At 46.2% G+C, this 26,269-nt stretch overlaps 1 protein-coding gene across 2 annotated transcripts in view; it reads right to left on the bottom strand.

Annotated features, from left to right (window-relative positions):
- Nucleotides 1–271: 271 nt before the first annotated feature.
- ATF2 (activating transcription factor 2) overlaps nucleotides 272–26,269 on the bottom strand; it is a 1,079,253-nt gene continuing 1,053,255 nt past the window's right edge. For both annotated transcript variants that reach the window (XM_069616143.1, XM_069616142.1), the window contains one exon: nucleotides 272–3,354. In XM_069616143.1, the coding sequence (XP_069472244.1) occupies nucleotides 3,125–3,354 (230 nt within the window). In that variant the 3' untranslated portion in view covers nucleotides 272–3,124. The remainder of the gene's footprint in view (nucleotides 3,355–26,269) is intronic.

Here is a 26,269-nt window from a genome sequence, read left to right as displayed (position 1 = left end):
TGAACCTCCTGCATCAGCACCAATACCAGAAACTAGAACAGACAATTTCTCAGAGCCAGCACCAATTGAGTACATTAATGGTATTCTCATTCATAAACTGAGTGCACCTTTAGTATTTCAGCCTTTATTTGTAGCCCCATCTTAAAATGGCTCATCATTGTTAAAAGCATAATGTTGCCTCTTCCAATTAATTCTAGTACCACTTAATGTTTTGCAAAACAGGTTCGACTTATAGTTGCTTTCTTCAAGTCAACCTCTATACAGACATTCCTTTGTTTTGACCATTGTAGTATTTAATTAAATACATTCAAATACTTTTCAAATGAAGCTTTTTGTTTGGATTGTACATTCTTTATGACTTTAAATGGTTTTGAATGATTATGTTTCTTCTTGTATCTGACCTCATGAACGGTTAACCTACCAACATGAGGGGTAGGTGCTGTTAGACAACCTTTAGCGCAGTTTGGTTTGTTAATTGCCAAGTCTAGGTGCTTTGGAAGCTTCGGTATACTGCCTTTACTCCCTCTTCTATAATTACCAGCCCAATGACTTACACAAAGAACAGATGCAAGCAAATGTTAATGTTAAAGGTATTTGTACTGTGCACTGTCACCAACGGAATTGGTCCCCAAGCAAATCTCATTACCTACAAAATAAAATCAACAGGTTTTAAAAGGTGACGTCTAAATTCACAAGAAAGGTTAAAAAAAATAGTTACTGCTATCAATGCCATTTGATTGTTCTAAAATGAAAAAAACAATTCTTAATGCAGTACACACTTTTATAATGTAATAAAATATTAGTTTCAAATAGTTTTGAACAATTTAAAGAGATTTTATTCTCGTAAACAATGTCCTCATGCAAACTGCACATTTAATGGAACTGTACAGTTTGTGAAATGTCAAATGCAGGGATTCAAATTTTAAAGCGAGGTATTTTTGTGGCAGATGTGAATAAATGGAATTCATGACCATTTAACAAACCATTTGCTGTCTTAGCTAAACACAGACAAAGCAATCAGGAATGTGGTTCCATTAACCACAAGAAGTGCATCAATTGCTTTCATTACTCCCTACAGTTCGAATATATTTTCTCTTTCCATAAGTGCAACAAATTTAGCATTTTTCCAGAAACTAATCCAAACTGCAATTATATAAATACATTTTACAGAAATACATGTGATCATAGTGTTTTGGAGAATTAATAATGTATCCAATTAGGATTTAACAAAACAACCAAAGTAAATGTACAACCTTCTCCTCTATCTCTACATAGTGTACATTTCAGGATATTTTCATGTTGGATGATGTGCAGTAATGGCGATTGTTGTGACCCATTTCAAAAGGCATTAACCCCCAAAATTAAATATAACAATGTATTAGAAAATAAATCATTTACACCAAGGCAGAATGTACTCAATTGAGTTCCTATTGTCTTCACACACGGAACATTAAAAACAGTCCTTAATAAACTTGTGCATATTGTAAACATCTTTGTCCATAAGGAGGTTTCATATGATACAATATGTTAAGCTTTACTCACCAATACTACCAACAACGTTTCTTTACATTAAAAGCAATCTCCATAAGAATTTGATGGCACAAGGTTTTTGTTAACAAAAACTATGAAAGAAAGTAAAACAATTGATGACAACTTACAATAAGTGTACTTTAGTTGCCTACCTCTTGCGATTTACACACTGAATGCCACCTGGAAGCTGGAGATTGCTATTGTGTCTGTTGTCTTGCTAGTGCACTGACTAGAAACACATATCCAGATTCTACACATCAATCTAATTAAAATATTGCATTTTGAACACAGGTGCAGAACCAGAATAGATAATGGCACATTTTGAGGGCGCAATATCCTACAAATGACTGGATAGTGAGAAAAAGTACCTACAATCATTTTATCTGAAGCCAACTACATCATGGAATGTTAGTCATCAAGGTATGCACAGTAAATAACATTTCGAATTTCAATTACCTACGAGCCAGCTTCATCACATTGAAGGCATCTTCAAACATTCAAGCATTGGTTGCTGGCATGATCTACATAAATCATTCACACATACATATCCCTCCCCCAAACACACACCATTGTTACATTGCTTTCAAGATAGATACTGATATTTTTCCACACAATAAGGTATCAAAATTTCACTACTAAAAGATGACAGTGCTTACAAGAGATTTAAGTACAAGCTAGCTTGCAAATACAAGACACTGAGAAAAATATGTTTTCCTGTGTTCTGAAGGGTTTCTCTTTTTTCAGTCATAGGCAAACAGGCTGCCTGTGATTCAGACATTAAAAACATCAAGTACAGTAAGGTTGACAAGCTAGTCTACATTTCATTATAGCCCTGCATTGTACAATATTGGTTTACTACCTTTTATTAGTCTAACACAGCACATTTCACCTAACAAATTACTGTTAATGTTTTAAGAACAGTGGTCCCATTTTTACACAAGAACGCTGTCTTCTTTGAAAGCAACTTAAGCGTGTGAAATTGAACAAATGTATCAAACATTTGTTAAAAGGATTGACGTACCTGTATACTACATATTAAAATGATGTTAAATAAGTTACAAAGTAAAAAAGAAAATGTGGACAACATAAATCACGCAAACTCTCCCAGTATCATCCTTTCATAATGTGCAAATTAATAGAAGGCAAAACAATTCAAAGCAAAATGACCGTTACTGCCACTTTGTCTTGCCTAGTGCTTCATGACCATACGAGGAGTCATTAGGAACAATGCAGAACTTTGGTATAAATGTCACATAAGAGCAATAAATTAGAGAATGAGGATCTCATGTTTTCCTTTAAAACAATAATACCAAATTTGAAAAGAATTAACCCATATACACAGAGTTTATACAGAGCAGCACAGAAAATGATTAGCAAATCATTTGTCAAAGATGTAAAATGTTTGTCTTTTCTGGATAAGAGACAAGAATTTTCTCTTTCCGTTTCTTGAATTGTTAACTTTTAAAAGTGCCTATTTCATCCTTAAAATTAACTCTTAACAATGATTTTTTCCAGTGGTGCTTGGATTTTCCTTGTTTTTCTGTTAAAGTGTCACACGTTCATTACTAAGAAATGATTAAATGAATGTTTTTAATCAACTTCCAGAAGACTGCGAGTGGGAAGAAGGGGACCCCATTGTAATCTGTGAGAGGATTGGTTCTGTGCTCTGATCCGCCAACTGAGTGAGAACTGACGTGGCAACTGCTTCTGCCATTGAGGTTGAATTTATACCATTGGAAGTGCTGACTGAACTGTGCTGAATAGCTTCTGTAAGCGGGCTGCTAGGCATGGAAATGTCTTCGGAGCTGTCCTCTTTATCAGCAGCTGTAAAACAAGAAAATGGATGGCTGCGTTACAAGGGATACATTTGGTGTCAATTCGGTGATACAAGTCTTACTTTCGGTCACCGATCTACACCTTATACCATGCTAAAACTGTGTTTATCTTTTTATTTATGTATGCTACAAAAAGTTCTGCATTTACATGTAATAAAGCTAAACTGCCGGTGAAAGTCAATCTGCTGGCGAAGGACTATTCGCTTGGGAAACGTTGGATGCAGTGCCAGAGAAAAAACATTCATCAATCATTGAGAGAAGGTGAACTCATCAGAAGTAATCTGTCATTTCTTACTGAGAGCTGCCAATACTTCCTCTTGCCCTGTGGAGCTATGCCATGATTTAACAACAGCCAGGAAAGGTTTTTAGCAGACTTAAATATGGTCCATGGCTCAATTATATCAGCGCACTTACTGCCAACCTCTTTCAATTATCATTTGCCTTAAACTCAAACCAAACATTGACCACAGATTTAAACAGCTGCTGGCCTTTTCTGGTCACTGAAAGTGACTTTTAACAGGAACAATTCATAAAATGTTCTGAATATTTTTTCAAATTTACCATACTTTGTTTGGACACATTACAGCAGGGTGTAAGCTAAAGCTTAAAGTTGCAATACAAAATCAAACGCAATGGTTATTGTAGCCATTTTTGGATGAGTAGCTGGTAGTTGACGATGACAGGTAATAGGATACAGAAACCTGGGACATGAACAAAGTAACTGAGCTAGTGCTATGGTTGATCATATTACACATATGAACGCATTGACCTATTTACAGCTGAACATGGGAGTGAAGTAGTGTGGCTGGGGTGAATTGGACTCAGTTATGGAGTTTGATGTCTGGGGAATGCATTCCAGCGGAGTGGGTAAGTACTAAGGCGTGGAAGGAGGAGGAGGCGGACAGGGTGCGGGGGCCAGTGAGGTTAAAGACAGATGAGAAACAGAGTGTTCATGAGTGAGAGTACGGCGAGATGCAGTCAGTAACTCTCTGGATGGATTTGAAGACAGGAAGAAGGAATATAAAAAGAGTGATGAGAACCATTCAGCATGATAGCGATGTGGGAGGAACATTGTCGGTTGTAAACAGTGAGAGCAGCGAAAGTTCAGGACTAAGCAGATAAGAGGTACAGGTGGAGACCAAAGAGGAGACTTTAGCAGTAATCTAGGTTACTGAGCACAAGAGTAGAGACTAGTTTTTTGGTTGACAGTTAGTGAGGTAAGGGGAGTTTTTTTCTGATATTGAGAATATTGACTTTCACAACTGTGGCAGTGGCTGTAATTAATGTTGGAGTTTAAGGTGAGGGGGGATAGCTCAGGGGCAACATGTTTGTCTTGGAAGCAAGACAACGCAGGTTTGAATCCTGATCCCATGCTTAGAAACCAATCTCTGGTATTAAGCGGTATTAAGTGCGTTATAAAAGAACAATTATAATTATAAGGTCTTGAGGAATTCAGTCACTTGCCCCAAGGGGGAGCCCTTGCCTGTGAGGCTAGGGAGGTGAGCCTGCACGCAATAATCCCCCTATGGGTGCCTGTCAGCGGGACCTCACAGGGAGAGACTCCTCTCTTGGGGCAATCCCTTCATATTATCCCCCACAGACCAACACTGCACTACTGAATGACAAATATCCAGACTACTCTTACATATGATACTGTAATGTTCTACCAGGAGACAACCCTGGTACGGTGACGAGCAAGAACGCAGGAGGAATAAGGAATGCTTGTCTATTGAGCACTGAGATGAAGAAGGTGACAAGAGGTATGATGAATGTGTCACAAACACAAAGGAAGGACTTTTCTGAGAAACTGTGTAAGCCCCATCAGCGCGTCATAAAAAGAGGTAGACTTAGCAAAGCAAAAAGTGAAACCACTAGTTTCAAACTGGCCGGATTGAGAAGGCTGTGAAACCAAGGAAGACGCTGCTTAATGCGCTTTCAAGCAGCTATGGAGAAGAAGTGACAGAGGGTACCCTGCCCGACCAACCAAGAGGACATAGTTGGTAAATGTCCCTGGAGGGACATGCAAGCAGGGCCAAAGGAGAGTCCTCCTGTCGGCGTGCCAGAGAAGCCGCATGCCAGGAACAGACCTGAGGTGGTCTGTACATGGAAGAGAACTGCAATTCAAGAACTGAAGGAAGGAGGTGGTGGAGTAGAAGGGAACCCAGGAGAATCCCCTTTGGTTGCTGATACCGCAGAGACACAACAAAGTGTGTCGGAAGCAATGAGGAAGAGAAACCAGAGAACCACCCTGACCGATTACAAAAAATAACACTGGACCAGTGACACAGACCCCTGACACTACAGGTTAAGGGGAGAGCAGGAGAAACAGGGAGCAAGGCATTGGGTATCATTCAGAGACCCTGCATACGTGTCCCAGTGAGTGGCAAAGATATCAGAAGAGTAAATATCACTATGAAATCCTCCATACTCACCCCATCGAGGGGCAAAGATATAAGAAGCGTGCCGACCACTCAGGGAACTTGCATACTCATCCCAGTAAGTGGCAAAGCGAGAAGAGTGAAAAACACTCTGAAGCCCCGCATACTCATCCCAGTAAATTGCCAAGGCATAAAAAGCGTGAAGATCACTCAGGGACCCTGCATACTTGTTCCAGTATTTACCAAGAGTACCAAAAGTGTGAGAGTCATACACAAGCTCATCATAGTTGCCCTAGTGAGGACCAAGAGTACAGAATAAGCAAGAGTCAAACAGAGACGTCATCTAAATTTCTCAGTGTGAATAGAAAGAGCCTGAAGACCGAAACAAGTCTACAAGGGCCTGGGAAGATCCCTTGAAGGATCTGAAAATGCTATTGAGGAATAGCCAGAGACTTTTCGAAGATACCTTATTGAAAGGAACTGTGCTGAAAAGCATCCCAGGAGAAGTTATAATCCCGTCTGTTGTTATTCATTGTATTAGTACTAGGGCTAGAGTAGCTTAGCTTTTTGGAGGGAGGATAGTCTATTTACTTTGGACGTCATGACTTTGATTAGCACCCTAGTTTAGTTAGGTTCGGTAAGGAAATACTTAGAATAAGGACATTTTGGCATTTTCTTTATTATTTCAATAAAATTCATTCTGAACATGGCACATCATTGTCTGTCTCCCCCTTCTGACCTACCGCACGACCCAAAGGCTGCATGCTTCGGGTGAAGGAGAAAAGGTGCCAGATGCCAGGGACATGGGATGTAGAGATTGGAATCAGAGAAATATAATCTTGTTCTTAGACGACTTCAGCATTAGGCAGCATAATGCTTTCCAGTTGTGGGTGGCTGTGGGGCAGTTGGTGGTATTTTAAAAGATGGAAGTGTGGTATCATCAAGTAAGGATGTGACAGTGAAAGGCAAAGGAGGAAAGTAGCTTACCCAGGGAAGTAGTATTGACCATGAACAGAAGTGGGCAAAGGCCCGATCCGCAGAGGACACCCACTGAGTAAGGAGTAGGCAAGTGGTTTTACCATTCCAGGAGACAGAATATGAGCAATCACAGGTGTAGGAAATGTATCAGAATGTGATGCCATTAAAGCCAAGGGATACACAGATTTGAAGGAGGGAGAGGTGGTCCACATTGTTGAAGTCTGCCAAGAGGTCAAGTATGATAAGAATGGAGGAAAAGTGGGAGTGGTCATCAGTGGTTAGAAAGTTGAAGATGTGGGTTAGTGCTAGATCAATCGTGTGTTTATTCCTGAATCCAGATTGTATGGGGTAGCAAAGAGAATAGTCCTTGATATAGTTGACAATGCAGTTAAATACGACTATCTCAAAATGTGTGAAGTGGTGGCGTAAAAGAGTAACATGTTTGCAAAAGGAGGCGTTGTTCGGGGTCAGCGGTGGGGTGTTTGAGAATGGGGATGACATTGGCTGTTTTTTAGCAGGCAGGGAAAATGCCAGATGTTAGAGAGGACTGAGGAGGTGGTAGGTGCAAGTTCTTTGATAGTTTGAGGAGCAAAGGGGTTAAAGAGTGTGCAGAAAGTATTGGCTGAGTGGAGGTTCGGTAGGATTTCAGTGTGAGAAGTGGCGGATAAGTGAGATAAAGAGGAGAGGGAGGGGCGATCAGAGTTGAAGAGAAGGTTGGAGGAGGTGGGATGCATAACATTGTTGTTAAGGTGTTGTATGTTTTAGTGATTTTAGATTTTAAAAAGTAGGAGCCAACGTCATTAGCTGTAATAGAAGGGGATCCGAAGCAATTTTTAGGTGACAGCATAGTATGCGGATGGTCAAGGGGACCGAGCATGGGTGGGATGCAGAGCAGAAATGGGCTGGAGTAGCAGGAGGATTTGGCAGAGTCTAGGGCAGTGGTAAGGGCAAGGACAGAGTCTTTGCCATGGGGGATGATCTTGTTGCCATCAGCATAGATGATGGTGCACAAATGTCCTTAATTGTTGGATGGCTGGGGTTATCCATGTGTGAGGACAAGTTGGGGGTAAGGGGCAGGGTAATGGCAAACAAAGGTGGTAAGAGTGTAATTGAACTCAATAAATATCAATTCAATGGAGTGAGCCGGGGGAGGATAAAGGGCTAGAAGATAGGATTTGACTCCTTAGTCCAGCTAAGGAGCTATAGTGTCTGGCTTGAATTTTCTTTTAGTGATCTTCAAGGGAGGGGTGGTGCAAGTGGGCAAGGTGCTGAAAGGGTGACGTGAATAAGAATTCTTCACATCCCATAATCTCAAATGCATAGGATCAGTCTTTGTAAATAGTCACTCACTTACCCTTTCCTATAGTTCACACCGGTGCCAAGGTGAAACGCTGAGCTATTTGTGCAAAGCACATCAGTGTGAGTTTTCCACTTTCAATCATTGTATGTACTGTACAAAGTGAATACATTGATTTCAGCTCTCCTATCTCATTCCTCAAACAAGAGCTGCCAACATAATGCTCTTCACCAGAGTTTGGTGACAGGACTTCTGATCAATCTTGGCATGGTTTAGTGAGTGCTGCTGTCATTAAGAGAAAATCAATCTTGCCCATCTGCCGCCGCCCACACTCTGTCGAGCCTGGCACCAGTGAGGCTGGACTTAACAATGAAAATTGTAAGAGGGTCACAATGGCTGAATTTACCAAATGAGTTCATACTTACTGCATGTGGCACTGCCACAATGAGGGAATATCCTAGCATTGTGTTATCTGAACTTTGCACCACTAGAGAGCAGCTGTATCTACTGACCTACAGGCAAGGTGAAAACTCTACTGCCACTGGATCCAAAGTTTTACTAGAATAACAAATTGGTCGATGTTTATCAACATGCTTACGTGTTAATAGCCCTCTTTTTTGTAACAATCCAGAATGAATGTCTTTTGGGAATGGGCAAGCCCAAGAGCAGGCACACTGGCTAGGGCTTGTTTTACACCAAAAGAGACTTTCTTTGCTGCCCCTGAACACTGCAATGGTCGATCACCATGTAACACACGGCTAATGGAAGAATACATGATAATATGGTTGCTGGATTAGAGACTATTGGGGATGTAGATTACAGCCAGCTCACAGGGTTTGTACAAATCACCATGCATCCCTCCCTGGTGCTAGATGGTTGGGGTATTACATGGACTGGTTTTAGGAAATACTATTCTTTGCTCCAATAACAAATTAATCACTATTGACATACCTGCTTCGATTTCTGGTTTTAATGGATATGGGGGCTTTCTTGTTAGAGGCTTCACAATGTCTAACTGAATGTGCACTGTCTCTGCTTAATGATTTAGCCTCACCAAAATTGCATGTTGTGAACATACTTTCTGAGGCACCCTTGACAGCAATTGCTTATAGACTGCCCGTTTCACTTTATTTACCCACCACCACTCTTCCTTTAGAGGTTTGTACTGTTTGTAACATTGCTATTACTTCACTCATGTCTGTTAAGAATATCAAGGAAAACTCTGTGTCGAGTACAATAAATGGTGCAACCCAATTTAAAAAATGTCTCCAATGGACAACGATACAGATTTGGACACAGTATGGGTCACTGGATCATTAACAATAGCTACAGCTGGCACACTTTCAGATGACAGTGGGACATTTGGAAAATGTTTACCTCTGCTTGCTCAACAATTTGCCCTTGTGTCTATTAGACATTGGAGGTCATTACGACTTTGGAGGTAGCCATGCCGCTATTTGCGGCATGGCTACCCCCATTCCGGGTACCGGGTCCGGGTTCCTGGAATGGGGAAATACCGGGCCATTCCGACCTTGGAGGGCCCGGTATTTCCCCATTCCAGGAACCCATCCCCATTCCCATTCAAGCCCCCATAGGGCTCAATGGGAATGGGGAGCATGCTAACAACGGGCCCCTTAATAACAGGCCTGTTGTTAGCATGCTGGACCGCTCGCGGGACCCGCTAAGGACGCCTGGTAAAACCAGGCGTCCTTAGCGGGTCCCGCGAGCGGAACCTGTAATGAGGCAGTAGGGGGTTAACGGGGCTGGCAGCGCTACCGGCCCTGTTAACCCCCTACCGCCAGGGTTGTAATGACCCCCACTGTATATGCTTCTCATTTATCGCCCATTTGACAAAAGGACCTTCTTGGTGTACTGGAACCAATCTCTGAAGAGAGGCATAATTGTTCCCTTATCATGCCTAACTAATGATCATTTTCGCCTGCTACTGGAAAATCTTCTCATTCACATTTGGAAAAGGAGGTGCAGAGGGTGCAATGGCTCCCCCAACTTGAGTTGGGGTCGATTTGGGCACTGAAACCTCCAGTGCCGCTCACGTTTGCAATAATAACACACAGTATTACTAGTTACAAAACCACTTTGATTACTTTGTGGGTTGGGGTCGACCAGCTCAGCGATCTCTACCATTTGGTTGCTAGGGTTCCACTCACAGCCACTGCCCCCCACCACCCGCATTCACAAAAACAGCTCGCCCCCTTCTCGCTGCTGCAAACTCTGTAATTGAAGCAACATAAGCTTACACTCACTCAATTCCTTCTTCTGCTCTTGATTAGATGAACAAATGACTTACCCCTCCTAATGGTCTTTCTACTGGATATTCTTCCCACGGATTCCCCTTCTTTGATAAACTGATATCCTGCTTGCAGCTTTGGAAATGTTTAAAACAGCAGAAGGTGCCATGCGTTGTCGGGTCGCTGTCCCTCGGCGGCTTCCAGCCCTGCACTCGGACGGGACGTCAACTCTGGTATAAACAGCACACACTGCAACAGTTGCCTCAGTTTTAGTTTTTCCCTCTTTCTGCACAGCCGACTTGAGGAACAATAACCTGCTTGGGTGTTGAAAGAGAGAGGTTATTAATAATTCACCCACAGTCAGGCTGGGAGGGCGATGAGGAATCCGTGGGAGGAACATCCAGTAGAAAGAACATTATCAGGGGTAATTCATTTGTTCTTTTAATTGATTGTGTCCTCCCACAGATTCCCCATCTTTGATAGAGTCCCATAGCAGTTGGATAGAAGGAGATAGGACCAGTGGATTTTGTCACTAGTTTATATTGTGTAAAATAGCTTTTCCTAAACATAGCATCCTGACCAGACAAAGTGTCCAGACAGTAATGCTTTGAGGAGGTGTGTATCAAAGACCAAGTTGCAGCATTACAAATGTCCTGCAATGGTACACCTCTTTGCAGAGCCACTCCTCTGGTAGAAGGTATCCCTAGAGGCCGAAACATGTCTGGGGATGCTTGTGGTCTCGTGCAAAAGGGTTGTTAACTAGCAGTTTGGACTGGAATGCCTCCTTTTGGGTGGGACCAAGCTGTGCAAGAGGTTAAGATTAATTCGAAACCTTCCAGCCATCACCTTTTATTTTGCTTACATGTTCATGGACATCTTCCTTAACCAAAGAATAACATTCTGAAATCCACAGAATAATCCAGTGTGACAAGATTTGTTTAGTCATGGCTGGACCCAGTTTGTGACCAGTGTAACCAATGAAGATTTGATCGTCTTGCCTGACATTTGCCAATATGGCAATATAAAAACTCAGAGCCCTTTTTGGGTCAAGTCTGTGCAACCTTTCTTCCGCCTTGGAAGGATGAGGAGGTGGAGAAAATGCAGGAAAATTAATCTTATGTGTCAGAGAAAATGTAGACACCACCTTGGGAAGGAAGGAGGCACAAACCCTCAAGACTACATTCTCCTTGGAAGTTTAGTGAAAGGAGGGTTGTTTACATGTTACAGCCTGTAGCTCACTCACTCTGCGAGCAGAAGTGATGGCCACTAGAAAGATTGCCTTGAAGGTCAATAACCAGAGTGGACAGTAATGGAGCGGTCCAAATGGCGCTCCCATCAAAAATGTTAATACCAAGTTTAGATCCCAACCCAGGACTATGAAAGTGACCGGTGGGAAAATATTTGTGAGTCCCTTGAGAAACTGTATAACAATGGGTAATTTAAAATAAGAGCCTTGCTCTGGTGAGTATTTGCTCTTGGCCATAGTCACCTGCAGCCCCTGTGAGCCAGGTGCAACAAAAAGTAAAGCACTGGAGGTTTATCACAAGTGAAAGGATCAATATCTTTAGCTCTACAGCAGCTGCAAAACTTGGTGCATCTGTATAGTGCTTTTGTTGCTGGTTTTCTGGACGAAAGCAACACCTGCATAATATCTTCTGGCAGGTCCCAATCTTTGTATCCTAACCTCTCAGAAGCCAGGTGTGAAGGTCTAGAGTTCTGATTAATGGGTAAAGAAGATCGCCTCCCTCTTGTCAGAGCAAGTCCGGCGAAGACGGAATGGAGGGCAGATGGACATGTCTAGGCGTTACAGGTACCACGTCCTCCTGGCCCAAACCGGAGCAATCGGGATCATGGATTTCCCAAACTTCTTCAACCTCCTAATGACACGAGGAATGACAGGTACTGGCGGAAACGCATACAGTTGTAGAAATTCATAGTCCACTATGAATGCGTCCCCCACAGCTGCTCTCTTAGGAAATTCCCTGGAGCAGAACAGGTTGGATTTCCTGTTAAGACTGAAAATGTGCAGATCCACTTGTGGGTGTTCCCCAAAGTGCAAAGATGTCTAGAAGGACTTCATGAGCTAACTCCCACTCGCGGGAGACTGTGCTTTGCCTGCACAGAGCTTCTGCCTTTGTGCGCTCTTCTAGGTTGAACACTGAATAGAGAGATTCCATTTTGCAGTACCCAAAACCAGAGTCGCATTACCTCTCTGCACAGTGGTAGTGACCCTACACCTCCTCTTTTGTTGAGGCAATGCATGACCACTGTCTTGTCAGTCATTATCAAGACGTTCTTGCCCTGTACGGGAGGCAAAAAGGCCATCAGTGTTAGTCTGATTGCCCTCAGCTGCAAAAGGTTTATGTGTAGTTTGTGTAGTCTGGATTCTGATGGGGACCAAACACTGCTGATCGTTCAAGTGAGCTCCCGAATCTGTGAGGGAAGAATCTGTGACTACTGTCATCTCTGGACAGGGTTGCCAAAAAGGTTCCTCCACCATCACATTCTCCTTGCAGGCCCACCATAGGAGATCTTGCGCGACCTTGCTGAAGAAGGTCACTCATCCTGCCTGAGAATTGTGACCACTGGGATCTGAGGGCCCACTGGATGGACCTCATCCATAGGTGGGTCTCTGGCACCAGGAAAATGCAGGATGCCATGAGACTGAGCAACCTCAGAAAATCGAAAGCCGGTAGATGTTGCGAGTTTTGAAATTTTGTCACCATCTGCAAAATATGTTGAACCTTCCCCGCGGAAAAGTCCAGGACTGCTCCAATGAATTGAAGCTTTTGGGAAAGTGTCATATGGGACTTCTTGAAGTTTAGGGAGAATCCCAGTTTGTAGAGAGAGTGGAAGGTGCTGTTGAGATATTCCTGAACCTGTTCGGGAGAACGAGCTCTGATCAGCCAGTCGTCTATGAAGGGAAAGATGTAAATTCCTCCCTCCTTAGATTCGCTGCCACCTCCCCCATCAATTTAGTGAAAACCCTCTGGGTGGAGGTTGGCTGAAAGGCAGTACTCGAAAATGAAAGTGAGAACTGCCAATTGCAAATCTCAGGTATTTTCTGTGTTTGGGATGTATCGGCACATTAAAGTAAGTATCCTGAAGATCGAGTGACACCATCCAATCGTGGAGCGGAAGGGCCTGGAGGATCTGCGAAAGAGTGACCATCTTGAATATGCCCTTACTGAGGAACTTGTTCAAGCGTCTCAAGTCCAAAATGGGGTGCAGTCCTCTGTCTTTCTTGAGAACCAGACATTACGTGGAGTACCAACACTGGTATTGTTATGCTTCAGTTACTCTTTCCACTGATCTGGGGGCCTTTTCAAGAATGGGAGATAGTACCCTTGAGCTACTTTCTGCAGCACCCAAGCATACAAAGTAATGTATTGCCATTCTTTGAGATGCTGGGTTAACCTGCCTCCCAACTGTGTCTTTTGAGTGAGGCACTCAAAGTGGTTTTGAGGCTGAGGCAGTGGCAGAGGGTAATGAAGAGGTGACTACCTGAGCTGTTCTTCCTCCATGGCCTCTAGTGCCATGCAGAATTCACCTTTGCCCTCTTTGGGCAGACTGACCTCTACCTTTCTGTCCAAAGGAGGAGTAGAAGTGAAATGAACACCCTCTCCAACCTGGGGAATGTGGATGTTGCTGTTGAGGTTGACGGATGGCTGCCTCCAAGGTTTTTGCAGCTGCCTTGGAAGCTTGCAGCTACTCTAAACTGTAGTCAGCCTTTGCAACAAAAAGATTCGGCCCAACAAAGGGCATGTCTAAAAGTCTCAGCTAGTTATCAGGGCAAATCCAGATATGCGTAGCCATGCAAATCTTCTTCTGACAGCACTCGCTCCCATAGAGCGACCAACACAGTCTGACGCAACCAATCCTGGCTGGACAGACTGACATGCAGCCTCCTTACCATCATTGATTATATTGATGAACCCATCCCTCATTTCGGCCCAGGAATATTTTCAGCCACTTGGGAGACCACATCCACAAGGTGAATGTGTATTTGGCTAATACTCAAGATGCGTTAATGGCCTTAAGTGCCATACTCCCAGCTGAGAACACCCTTTTTCCCAGCATGTCATACTTTTTATGGTCCCTATCAGGAGGGATGGATAAGCAGCTGCTTTAGATGTAGAAGTAGCCACTTGCACCACTAAGCTCTCAGGAGTAGGGAGAGAAATGGGATCAACAGTCAATGGCTTATTTTTTCTTACCAACTCCTTGTTGACAGCAGGAGTGGTATCCAGCTTCTGCCAACTATCCCAGATATTGTTTTTGAGTGCAGAATGAAAAGGCAGTACATGTTCTTTTGGGGGTCCTTTGTCCAGGATATCTGTAAGGGCATCCTGTACTATCTCCTGTGCTTCAAATCCCCAACCCAAATACTCAGTGACCCTTTTCATCACTGTCCTGTCTGCAGCGCTTCGATGAACAGCTGAGTCTGGCGAGGCACAATCCACTTCTGGAGAAGTGTCTAAACCACAGGCTTCCTTAAGGCAAGTAGCCAAGTTCTCAATTTGGTACTCCCCAGGAATTTGCTCCTCAGGGACATTGGGCATGCCAAAACATTTGTACGCGAACAGGGTACAACGTCTTCATTTTCTTCCTCCTCCTCAACAATTGATCCAAAGGACTTAAAAAAGGTTTAAAACCCGAAGATGGAACGGAGGATGATGTTGATGGCTTTGACGTAGAAGACCTCAACGCTGAATCCTTCGACAAAGAAGATGTGGAAGCCTTTGGCTTTGATGCTTCTCTTGCTGTCGGCACGGTCGATGCCACTCAAGTAGGCATCTCAGGAAGCTTCAAACCCAGGGTTTTGGGCATGTCAGTCAGTCTTTGATGGTTCCCTGCCGGCTTTAGAAGGCGCAATGGGATTGTTGGTCTTCTTCAACTCTTTTGAGGGACCTGGAGGAGCCACCTTTGAGAAAAGATCCTTCATTTTCTGGCAGAACGCCTCCCGATCTGCTGACTTATATGGAAAAAGTAGCTTCCTTTTGTCAGGTGAGGAGTCGAATGATGAAGAATGATGGTGTTTCTTAGATTTTCCTCGAGAAGACGAAGATACAGAATGACGCGAATCGCTCCTTGACCTCGACCGCTTAGAACAGTTGGAGCGTTTCTTAGGCCTTCCAGGTGACTCCCTTAAACGCCTATCTTCAGAGAATGTACTCTTTGCATGAGTAGAGGATGGGAATTTAAATACCAACCGACCTAGGATGAGTTTAGACTTTCTCTCCTTCAAGCGACAAGAACCACAGTCGTTGACTTTGTGCTCTTTACCGAGACACCAGAGGCACATCCTGTGCGGATCTGTGATCGACATATTCGAGTCCCACTGCACACACCTCTCGAAGCCTGTCTTCGGTGTAGACATACTCGAAGAATCAGTACTACGCAGTAGAAAAAGAATCAATGAGGCATGTAGAACCGTTCAGAGAATGCTGTTCATGCAGGAAAACATAACTGAAGCAACAGGCAGAGTGCCTGCTATTTATACTAACCTCCAAGTCACGTCCAAGTGCAGGGATGGAAGCCGGTGAGGGACATTGACCCGACAACTCACGGCACCCTCTGCTATCAAAAAGGTTTCCCAAGCTACAAGCAGGATATCAGTATATCAAAGATGAGGAATCTGTGGGAGTTGTGAGGAAACTTACAGTCTCATCACTGATTCCCTGGAGGGAAGCTTCTCCTACGTGGCCAGGGAAAGGCAGAATCTACCGGACTCTGACCCTCGGAGTGGCTATCTACAGGGGGACGAACTCCAGGGAGGAAGAGAACTACTGACTAAAAACAACCGTTCAGATACATATTTTAGTAACAGCCATGTACTTTGCAACGGTGTCCTGTCATTTTTTCGAACGGAAAAGTTTCGAATGGCAAACTTTCACATTTTTTTGTCGAAATGCCATTATTTCGAATTATAATTTCTTTGAAAAAAATTAGAAAGTGCCGTCGACATGGGATAGGGTTGGGGTTAGGGTTGGGGGGGGGTAAGAGGGTGGCGTAGGGTTTAGGGGCATGGGGGGACCCCCTAATATACACAAAAACCTTGAAACGTTACATGGAGCTGTCCAGTGCTAAAATTACAGCACTGGACAGCTCCATGTAACGTTTCAAAGTTTTTGTGCATATTGGCATTTTAATTTTTTTTTTGTTGTAACTTTGAAACGTTACATGGAGCTGGCCAGTGCTGTCATTTCAGCACTGGACAGCTGCATCTAACGTTGCAAAGTTAAAAAAAAAACATTGAAATGCTATTTTTAACATGTAAAAGTGCATTTCAATTGAAACTAGTCCATGACTATTGTCGACGGATTGGTTTCGAAAGAAATGCACTTTGCATGTTAAATATAGGCTGTCACAGCTTTGTTTGTCGAAATTTGTTTTCGACGCTTTTGTTTGTCGAAACATTTTTTTCGAAATTATCACTATGAACCCTTTGCAACACTAAGTTATGACGTATTGGAAAGTGGATGGTGAATTCCTACTTTTTTCTAACCAACAACACTGTTTGACTCCCCCGCTTGCAAATACTGAGACAAGGAAGAGGGATGGAGTGATGCGGATGACCAAACGCGGTAAACCAACACTGCGTTCTAGTCGTTGGAGAATGCATAATAAGACTAGGACATTTAAAATGGACACAGGTGAACAGTAAGAGAGAGAAGCAGGAGGAGAAGCTGCAAGACTGGCAGACGCTGCTTGTTCTGATGCTGTTCGGAAGGATGGGAAGGAGCGGACTGCAAAACGCTGTGCAAAGGAGAGACACGGCATGCAGGGAAGCAAAACGGGGAGAAGTTTGCTGCATCTCTGCCAACAGCAGCTGGAGTTGCCGCACACTGACAAAGGGAAGGGCGGAAGCAGAGTGGCTTGCTGAACTCACCGTTAGCGAGCAGGTCAAAACAAAGCTGTGTGTGAAACGCGAGGAACACCAAAACAGCCTCAGAACAGGTTATCGGGCGCTTCAGGGTGAATACCACATATGGTACACCGTGCTTGAGAGCCCAAGAGAAGGAAATGCAACAGTTGATAGCAATACAAACATTGTTAACAGTCCAAGGAAGGACAGTGAAGCTGATACGAACAGTGTTAGCAGTCACGTGACAAAAAGTGCATCCGACTTGCGGAAGCCCTTAGTTCTGTCTAAGAAGAATTTCAGGGCACACCTTACATCCAGGCAGTGCAGAACTCTCTGAGCCTAGTCCTTGGGCTCAGCAGAAAACGTAGGCAGCACCATTTCTTCGTTCAGATGGAATGCGGAAGACACCTTAGGTAGGGAAGCTGGGTGTGTCAGCAGGACTACCTTATCCCTGTGAAACGTAGTATAGGGCTCGGAGGCGACCAGCGCCTGGATTTCATTTATCCTGCGAGCTGAGGTGAGGCCGTCTTAATGGGATCGAGCCTGATGTCCACGGACGCTATTTGCTCAAATGATTTGTGCGCCAGCGCACGCAACACTGCATTGAGGTCCCACACGGGGTGTGGCCTCTTGATGGGCGGGTAGAGTCTGCCGAGTCCCATCAGATGTTTCTTGACAATTCAGTTGGAAGAGGAGAAGACCTCTTCCTCTGAGTTTCTGTAGGACCCAATGGCTGCCAGGTAAGTGCAGCAAGTGTCTACCTGCACGCCCGAGTGGGCGAGGTGCGCCGAGAAGCAGAGCACGTCGTCCAATGTACATGCAAGGGGGTTGATATCCTTGGAGTCTGCCAAGTGGCAGAACCTGGTCCACTTGCTCTTATACTGGGCCCTGGTAGCTTTGCTCCTAGTGCCCTGTATGATCTCTAGATTAGCCTGAGACAGGCTGAGGTGTTCTAGTGTGACCTGCTCAGGAACCACGCTGTGAGGGCTAGTTTCTGTGGTGCGCCAGAAGATGTGCTGGGCCCGTCTGAAGGCGAATGGGAGGTCTCTCAGAGAGGCTGAGCAGCTCTGACAACCATGGCCTGGCTGGCCACCATGGAGCTATCAGAATGACGCTGAGTTTGCGAGACTCCTTGATCTTGCATATCACCCTGTGTATCAGCGGCGTGGGCGGGAAGGCGTATGCTGTCATGCCATTCCACTGAATCTGAAATGCGTTACCCAGGGAGCCGGGGCCCTGCCTCTTCCAGGAGGCGAACTGTTGGCACTTCCTTTTGTCCCAGGAGGCAAAGAGGTCCACCTGGGGGTGTCTCATCTGCCGAAGATCTCCTGCAGTACAAGGTTGTTTAGCTGCCACTCGTAATTGTCTGCTCCCAGCCTGCTGAGCCTGTCCGCCTCCAGGTTGGATTCCCTCGGAAGGTGGGCAGCTGTGAGGTAGATGTTGTTTTCCAGGGCCCATTCCCACATGGTGACTGCCAGTCTGCACAGTGGAGGAGACCTAGTACCCCCCTGCTTGTTGACATAAAACATGCTAGTCGAGTTATCTGTCTGAATGAGGACGACCTTGCCCTCGATACCAGAAGGAAGGCTCTGAGCACTAGCCAGATCGCCTTCAGTTCCAGTCAATTGATGTGGTACTCCTGATCCTGCTGGGTCCAGGTGCCATGGACACAGTGGTTGTCCAGGGTGGCCCCCCCGTCCCTCGAGAGAGGAGTCCATAGTGATGGTGACCTGTGTGGTAGGTTGCCGGAAGGGCTTGCCCATCCGCAGATTGCAGTCCCTGGACCACCAAGTGAGGTCCAGATGAAGAGAAGGAGGAATGATGATCATCTCTGCCTGAGAGCCCCATTCCTGGTTCCACAATGCCGCAAAGTACAGCTGTATCCTCCTCATCCTGAGTCTCGTGTGGGGGACGGCCAATAGGACCGCTGCCATGAGACCCAGTAGGTGTTCGTACCACCAGGCCAAAGTCACTTCTCTGCTGAGCAAGTGCGCAGTGGCCCTCTTAATGGGCGTGATCTTGTCCTCCGAAGGAAAAACTCTCTCAGACCAGTGTCCCAGATGAGTCCCAAGAAGGTCAGAGTCTGCGTAGGCTGCAGCTGTGACTTCTTGAGATTGAGTGAAAAACAGAGACTGAAAAGTGTGTTCATGAGGGAGTGCTAGAGGTGCAGTGTGCCGCTTCCGGAGATGAAGCCCTGACGAACCAGTCGTCGAGGTACGGATAGATGTGGTGGCCCTGAGACCTGAAGAGGGCCACCACAGTATTCAACAGCCTGTTAAAGACCCTTTGGGAAGAGTTGAGGCCAAAGGGAAGCATCTTGTATTGGAAGTGGTAGCCCATGATTCTGAATAGTAGAAAAGAATGATGAGGCTGCCAGATCGGGACGTGTAAGTACGCATCCTTCAGATCCAGGGAGCACATCCAGTCTCCCATGCACAATGTCTCCGCTATTAAAGCTGGCGTAACCATCTTGAATTTTTGTAGAGGTAGGGAGAGGTTGAGGGTGGAAAGGTCTAGCACGACTTTCAGGCCCACCTGGTTCTTTTTCTGAATGGCAAAAATCCTGGAGTAGAAGCCCTGGGACTTCCTCCACTGCCTGGCTCTCGACGAGCGACCGGATCTCCGCTAAAAGAGTTTCTGTCCCAACCTGTGGGAGTGGAGGGGAAGAGGGAAGAGAGGCTGGGATGGGTAGGCGGTGCCCCGTGGATAATACCGAGAGGATCCAGGGGTCCGCAAAATTCTGGCGCCAGAACTGTGCATGGAGAGCAAGCCTGCCCCCCACTGGAGACACGTGGACCGAGAGGGGCGTGTCATGCATCTTTCCCTCTGAGGCTGTTGCGGAGGAGGGGGACTGGAAAAAGCCCTTACTCCCCCACACCACCCTTTTTGTTGTTTGTGCCGATGTTGTGTTGGCGAACGGTCAGGCTGCCTGGACCTCCGCTCTTGGAAGCCGCTGAACCATCTGTATGTACGCCCCTTGTCCGAGCACTGCTGTGACTGGGTGTACGTTTTGGGCGTGGTCTTTGAAAGGATGGATAAAGATTTGGCCGTTTGTGAGCTGTTTGTCTTTTTTGTCCAGCTCCTTGTCCGTGGTGGAGTGAAAGGTCTAATATGCGTTCCTGGACATCCGGGTTGAATTTAGGAGCACAGATCCAGGCTGTTCTTCTCATGTCCGTGGAAATGCAGATGGCCCGGCCAGAGGTGTCAATTTGGGCAACGGTGGACTCCATGATGTCTTGTGCCACCATCTTGACCTCTATCAATCCTGCCTTGAATCGCAATTGGCTCTGTGCCGGAAGCTCTGGGGAGAAATCTGCAATTTCCCGCCAAAGCCTCTGGTTAATGGCTGCCAGCATGGCATTCACGTTGGCTTGACGAAGATGCAGGGATGCGTTGGAATACAGCTTCTTCCCGTACGCCTCCTAGATCTTCTCCTCCTTGCCTAGCAGCGCCACAGAGGAAGAGGCCGATGACAACTGAGGCTTGGAGTATAGTGATGCTGCAGCGATCACTGAAGAGTGTGGCTGAGGGTGGGCCGATAGCAAGAGTGTATCCCCTTCCATCTGCCTGTACTTGGCGTCCATGCGTCGATAGACCGTCTGTACCGAGTGGTGCTTGAGCCAGCCCTTTTTGGCCAAGGCGACTACGTCCTTCTGCATAGGGATCCCAGTTCTTGCTGCAGGACGTAGCGTGAGGACTTTGGCGAGGACTCCCTCTGATGGTTGCTCAAACTCGGGTTGAGGAAGGCCCAAGTACTCTGCCAGCCCCGCAAGACGTTCATGGAAGGCCTTGGCTGATGATTGCATGTCGGAGTCCTGTTCCTAATCTATGTCCACCTGAGGGTCAGGTTGGGCTTGCACCGGTGGAGGGGTGCTGGGAGCCGAAGGTTGGGGAGTGGAAACCAGAGCCAGAGGCTTCTATGGAACCGCCTGTACTATCGGTTGGAGGGCCGCAGCGGGCGGCAGAGGCTGAACAGGGGCCAGGGGCGTCTGTACTGGGGCCTGCGGCACCATAGCCATTGGCAGAAGCACGTCCCTGATTGCAGCCCTGAGGATGAGCCCCATCCGAGGAGATTTCATGAGCCTGAGGAACCTTTCAGAAAATCTGTTCTCACAGGCCAGAGGGGTGGTAGGCAATACTGACGGGGTAGCAGGCGGCTGCTGGAGCCGTTGCGTATCCTGCCAATACAGACGCAGCAGAAACCTGCCCTGCCCAAGGGAGGGGTAGGCTGTAGGCCACGTACCTGGTTGACACAAGTCCCACCTTGACACATGTTCCTCCATCTGCTCCCTGTCTTGGTGCGGTATTGGACGGATGTCTGAAATGTCTGGCACGGTGGCCATTTTATCGAGCTGCCTTCCACGTGCCTGCGTTATGTTGCTTGGTCCACCATATGAACCCTGTAGGAGGGAAAATGTGTCTGTTCAGCAAGGAATGGTGCCTCACCACGTCTGATGCCTGGTTCTTATAGGTCGTTCACCAGGGACATTGCCTCCCTTTTGCTCAACACCTGCCAGACCATTCCCCTTGAAGCCAAGGGTTGCCTCTGGATCCTCTTCTGCTGGAGGAGGTTTTTCAGCTTTTGACAAAGAGTTCTGTAGAACCAGTGCGCTGATCAGAATGAGGCAAATACTAGTACTCAGTCTATTTTCTAGTTCCAAAGAACGACAGAGGCTTGCATCCTATTCTGGACCTGAGGCTCTTGAACATGTACCTACACAAGGACAAGTTCAAGATGGTTATACTGGCCTAGATCCTCCAGGCTCTCAAACTGATGGACTGGCTGCTATCACTTGATCTATAAAATGCCTTCTTTCCTTGTGCCAAACCAGCCAAAACACAAGTACCACCAGAGATTCGTAGTGGGCCATTGCCACTACCAGTTCAAAGTCCTGCCATTTTGTATTTCTTTGGCACCCGCGGTCTTCACCAAGCTGATGGCTGTTCACCTTCAGACCTAAGGCATTCACATCTATCCCTCCATGGATGACTGGTTCGTACAAGCTCAGTCCACTGACCAGGTGTTGGTGCAGCAGTTCCATTCATGAAGTCTGTTGCACAGCGTGGCCTTCTCCCTGAACTTCGCAAAGTTTCAAATATTGCAGGCCAAGTCCCTCCAATGTATTGGTGCGCTCCAGACACTTGCCTTGGCAAGGCCTTCCCAACCCAAAGATCGAGTGGTGTATATTTCACAGATGGGTCATGTCCTTCAATTGCAGGAGAAGGTTCCGGCCTCAACCTTCCTGTGCTTGTTGGGGCTCATGGGGTTTTGCAGCCTTGTCGGCTGAGCATGTGGTGGCTTCTCAGCTGTCAGTGGTCTCAGTTTCAGGGGTCGCCCATCAGACCGAAGAGTTTTGAAAAAAGTGTCCCGGGGCTTAGCATGGTGGTCCCTACAAGACAATCTGTTGAAAGGAGCCTTGCTTCAACAAGCCTTGCTCTGACTGAAGGGTTTGGGGTGCTAACCTGCAAGACCTGATGGTATGTGACTGTGGTCTCCACTAGAATGCAGGGAACACATTAACTTGCTGGAACTGAAAGCAACCAGGCTGGCCTTAGTCACTTTCCTTTCTTCAGTGTAGGACAACACAGTGGCCAGGACCTACCTCAACAAATAGGGTGGTGTAGGGTCCTTTCCTCTGTGCAGAGAACCAATATGATTCTGGTTCTGGGCTCTGGAGAACAAAATATCTCTAAGGGCAGCTTATCTGTCCAGGATGGAGAACTTCATTGCGGACTGCTTGAGCAGACAGGCTTTGACCTCCCACGAGTGGGACTTTTGCAAGGAATTCCTGGAGGAGATTGTCTCACAGTGTGGGGGACTCATCAGGTGGAACTCTTTGCTTCCAGTGCAAATTGTTCTGCTCCAGGAAATATACTCGACAGTGAGCTCATGGGGACACATTGACAGTTGAGCGGAACACTTGACCTACGTTGTTGCCGATCCCTCTAATACCGCTGAGTCTCAGGAGGCTGTCCCTGTTCGGGCCCATGTTCATTTAGATCGTTCCAGACTGGGCCCGGAGAATCTGATATCCAGAGTGGCTGGACATGTCCATTTGTCTTCCCTTGTGCCTTCCGCAGAGAGCAGACATGCTCTCCCAATCGGAGGGGCGGGTACTCCATCTGAACCTCAACAGCCTGAACCTTCATGCTTGGTGGCTGAGATACAAGGAGTGTGGTTTGTCAGAGAATGTCCTGGGCATGCTCCTCTCGGCTAAGCGGCCTGCCACCAAATCCGTTTATGCCTGCAGGCGAAGTACATTTTCAGCTTGGTGCCAGGAGAAGAATCTGGATCCATTTACTTGTCACAATTCTTCTGTGTTGGATTTTCTGCTTTCTTTGGACACGTCAGGCATACTGATTGGCCCTGAAGAAGGGGTACATCTTGCAGCTACTTCAGTTTTCATAAGGCCCTGAGGCATGGCGTGTTGTTCAAGATCCTCACAGTTATCCAATTGTTGCAGGGATTATTAAATCGGTTTCCCCTACAGTTTGTTATTCCGGCATGGGATTGATATTTAGTGTTAACATTTCTTATTGGAAGTCTGTTTGAGCCCTTGCAGTCATGTTCTTTAAGATTGCTCACCTTTAAGGTGGTTTTCCTGGTTGGCATCACTTCGACTGGACGAGTGAGTGAGCGCCAGGCGTTGTCTGTTAAAACTCCATATTTGGTGTTCTCAAAAGTGAAGGTCTCCGACTTCCATCTCGCTCAAAATATCCATCTTCCTACCCTTTATCCTCGGCCTCATCCTTTCAAAGCAGAGAAACAGTTCTATTAGCTGGACCCTGTGCAGGCCCTCTGCTACAAAATCTCTCTGATGAGAAATTGCAGGAAAGATGACCTGCTTTTGTGGGTTATGCTGGTGCCCATGTTGGCAGGGCTTTGACCAAACAGACCCCGTCAAGGTGGATCCTTCTCTACATTTTGGAATGCTACGATCTGGCTGGTAAGGATGTGCCTGAAGGTCTCTGGTTCATTCGACCAGAGAACAGTTTGTCACCTCTGCTCTGCAGAGAGCAGTCCCTGTCCTGGACATTTGGCGGTTGGCTAGGTGAGCCTTGCTGCACACCAAATAATACAGCTTGTATTCCCAGTCAGGACAGCACGCTCAATTTGGTAGAGCAGTCCTTTAGAGCTTTCTAGCATAGGTGGTGTCCTTGCTTTCCTCCAATCTCCAAATATAGGTATGCTATGGGAGTCTATCATAGACAAGGAATCCGTGGGAGGAAGCAATTGTGACAAATCTGGACATTTCGTCCCTTCTCCCGAGAGGGGAGCGACCCCCTTTGCAGATAGGCAGGTGAGGTCACTACACAAGACCCTTGCTGGGGAACTGGGCAAGTGGGACCTCCCTGGGTGTGACTCACCTCTTGGGGACAAAGACTCCCATTCCGATCAGGAACTCCTAGTCCAAAACACACTTTCTGCATATATGAGTGTTGGAAAGACTATTTCAAGTTACGACTAACCAACAAGGGCCCTTCTTTCGCTTCTTTGGCTTCAGGTAATGCTGAACATTCCTGAAAGCCATAATTAAAGGAGACAGACACATTTATGTTGGTTCTGATGACGTACATTATTCAGAGCAGACTTGGAACCAGGAAGAGACTCCTACGGAGAGAAGAGAAATCCCTATGCAAAGGTGAGCTTCTGGAGAGACATCGTCCTGGAGGTGCGGAGCCATGCCAAGCCACAGAACCAGCGGTGGCATGGAGCAAGAGAGGACCACTAAGCTGGAGTCTGAGCGGCAATCGTCCTAACCGAGCAAGAGGCTCCGGTCGGGAGAAAGATGGAGACCGAAGCACAACCAGTGGAGAGCAATGGCAGGCCTGGTGCTGGGCAACCGACACCGAGACCAGCAGGACGAAGGGAGCACAGGTCCCTGACCTCCCCACAGCAAGAGCATTTGCCGCTGATACAAACGGCAACAAAGTAAAAGTGCCACTGAGAGCTATGAATTTTTGTTTCCAGAATCGGAAAACGCGACGAGGCTACGAAGACCGCAGTATCACAAACAGAGAGAATCACAGCTAGGAAAGCTGACAAAGACACGAGAGCGGAATGGGCTCACACCCTATGCAAAACAGAGCCAAAGATATAGGAACACTTTATACCCATTCTGGAAGAGCAGACAAAAGTGGGAGAGCCTGAGAGAGCTGAACGAGCTCACACTCTGTAAAACGTATGCATGTTTTATGCCAAGGCTGGGGAAACCGACAAAGATACGAGGAATGCATTAATTCGGACGTGCAGGCATCCTTTGTGAAACAGATTGAAAGGAGTATGAACACTCTGCAACAAGGTTGGAAACGCCAACTAGGTTACTGGAACCTAGAACTCCCAACAGGACAGACGTCTCCAACTGAGAGTCAGTATGCCTACCAAGGAGTCATAAGACTTTGGGGAGTCCAAGTTCTACGAAGGTTGGGCATAAAAGAATTGTGTCACAATGATCCTGGAGGGATTGGAACAACTTGAGCTGAGAAAAGTGGTCTGGGAGACCCTTCTTTTCCAAAGGAGAAGACAAAACAGTAAGGAGGACATTTGTGTTTTTACTGAACAGAAGCTCGAAAAAAGACTGTAAACTGCATCATTTTATGTGGAGACTGAAATCAAATCGTATAAGTGTTGGACCACAACAGAGGCCATTGCTATGGCATTCTTCTTTGTGTTAAGTTTTTCTTAAGTGGTAGGGCTAGTTAGTTGTTCAGATTCAGACTGAAGACTACTTTCTCTTGGGACTTGACGGGCACCATTAGTTTTAGCCTATCATGTAGGGATCTTCCCCCATAGCGGTATGGCCGTACAAGCATTTTCCTTTTATTTAAATAAATACCATTGAATCACGACCCACTGTAGTCTGAGTCTTCCTTCTGGTACGCCACAGAATCCATTAGAAGAGCAAGTTACTTACCTCATTGTAATGCTTTTTCTGATGGATGTTCCTCCCACAAAATCCTCATCACCTCCCCTACATGCCCCTGTTGGAGGATACCAAGTATACATTTGGTTCTGTGGTCGCTCTGAATCAGAGTGCTAGGTAAAAGGGTGGAACTAAGGTCAAGGGGTGCAGCGACTCAATATATACAGGCCCAATGCCATGTCTGGTGCAGGGCACGTAGAGGCGACAAGC

Source organism: Ambystoma mexicanum, chromosome 9 (genome assembly GCF_040938575.1).
Source record: "Ambystoma mexicanum isolate Mex_15411 chromosome 9, UKY_AmexF1_1, whole genome shotgun sequence".
In the NCBI taxonomy this organism is placed as follows: Eukaryota; Metazoa; Chordata; class Amphibia; order Caudata; family Ambystomatidae; genus Ambystoma; species Ambystoma mexicanum.
This window is presented reverse-complemented; position numbering and strand designations above follow the sequence as displayed.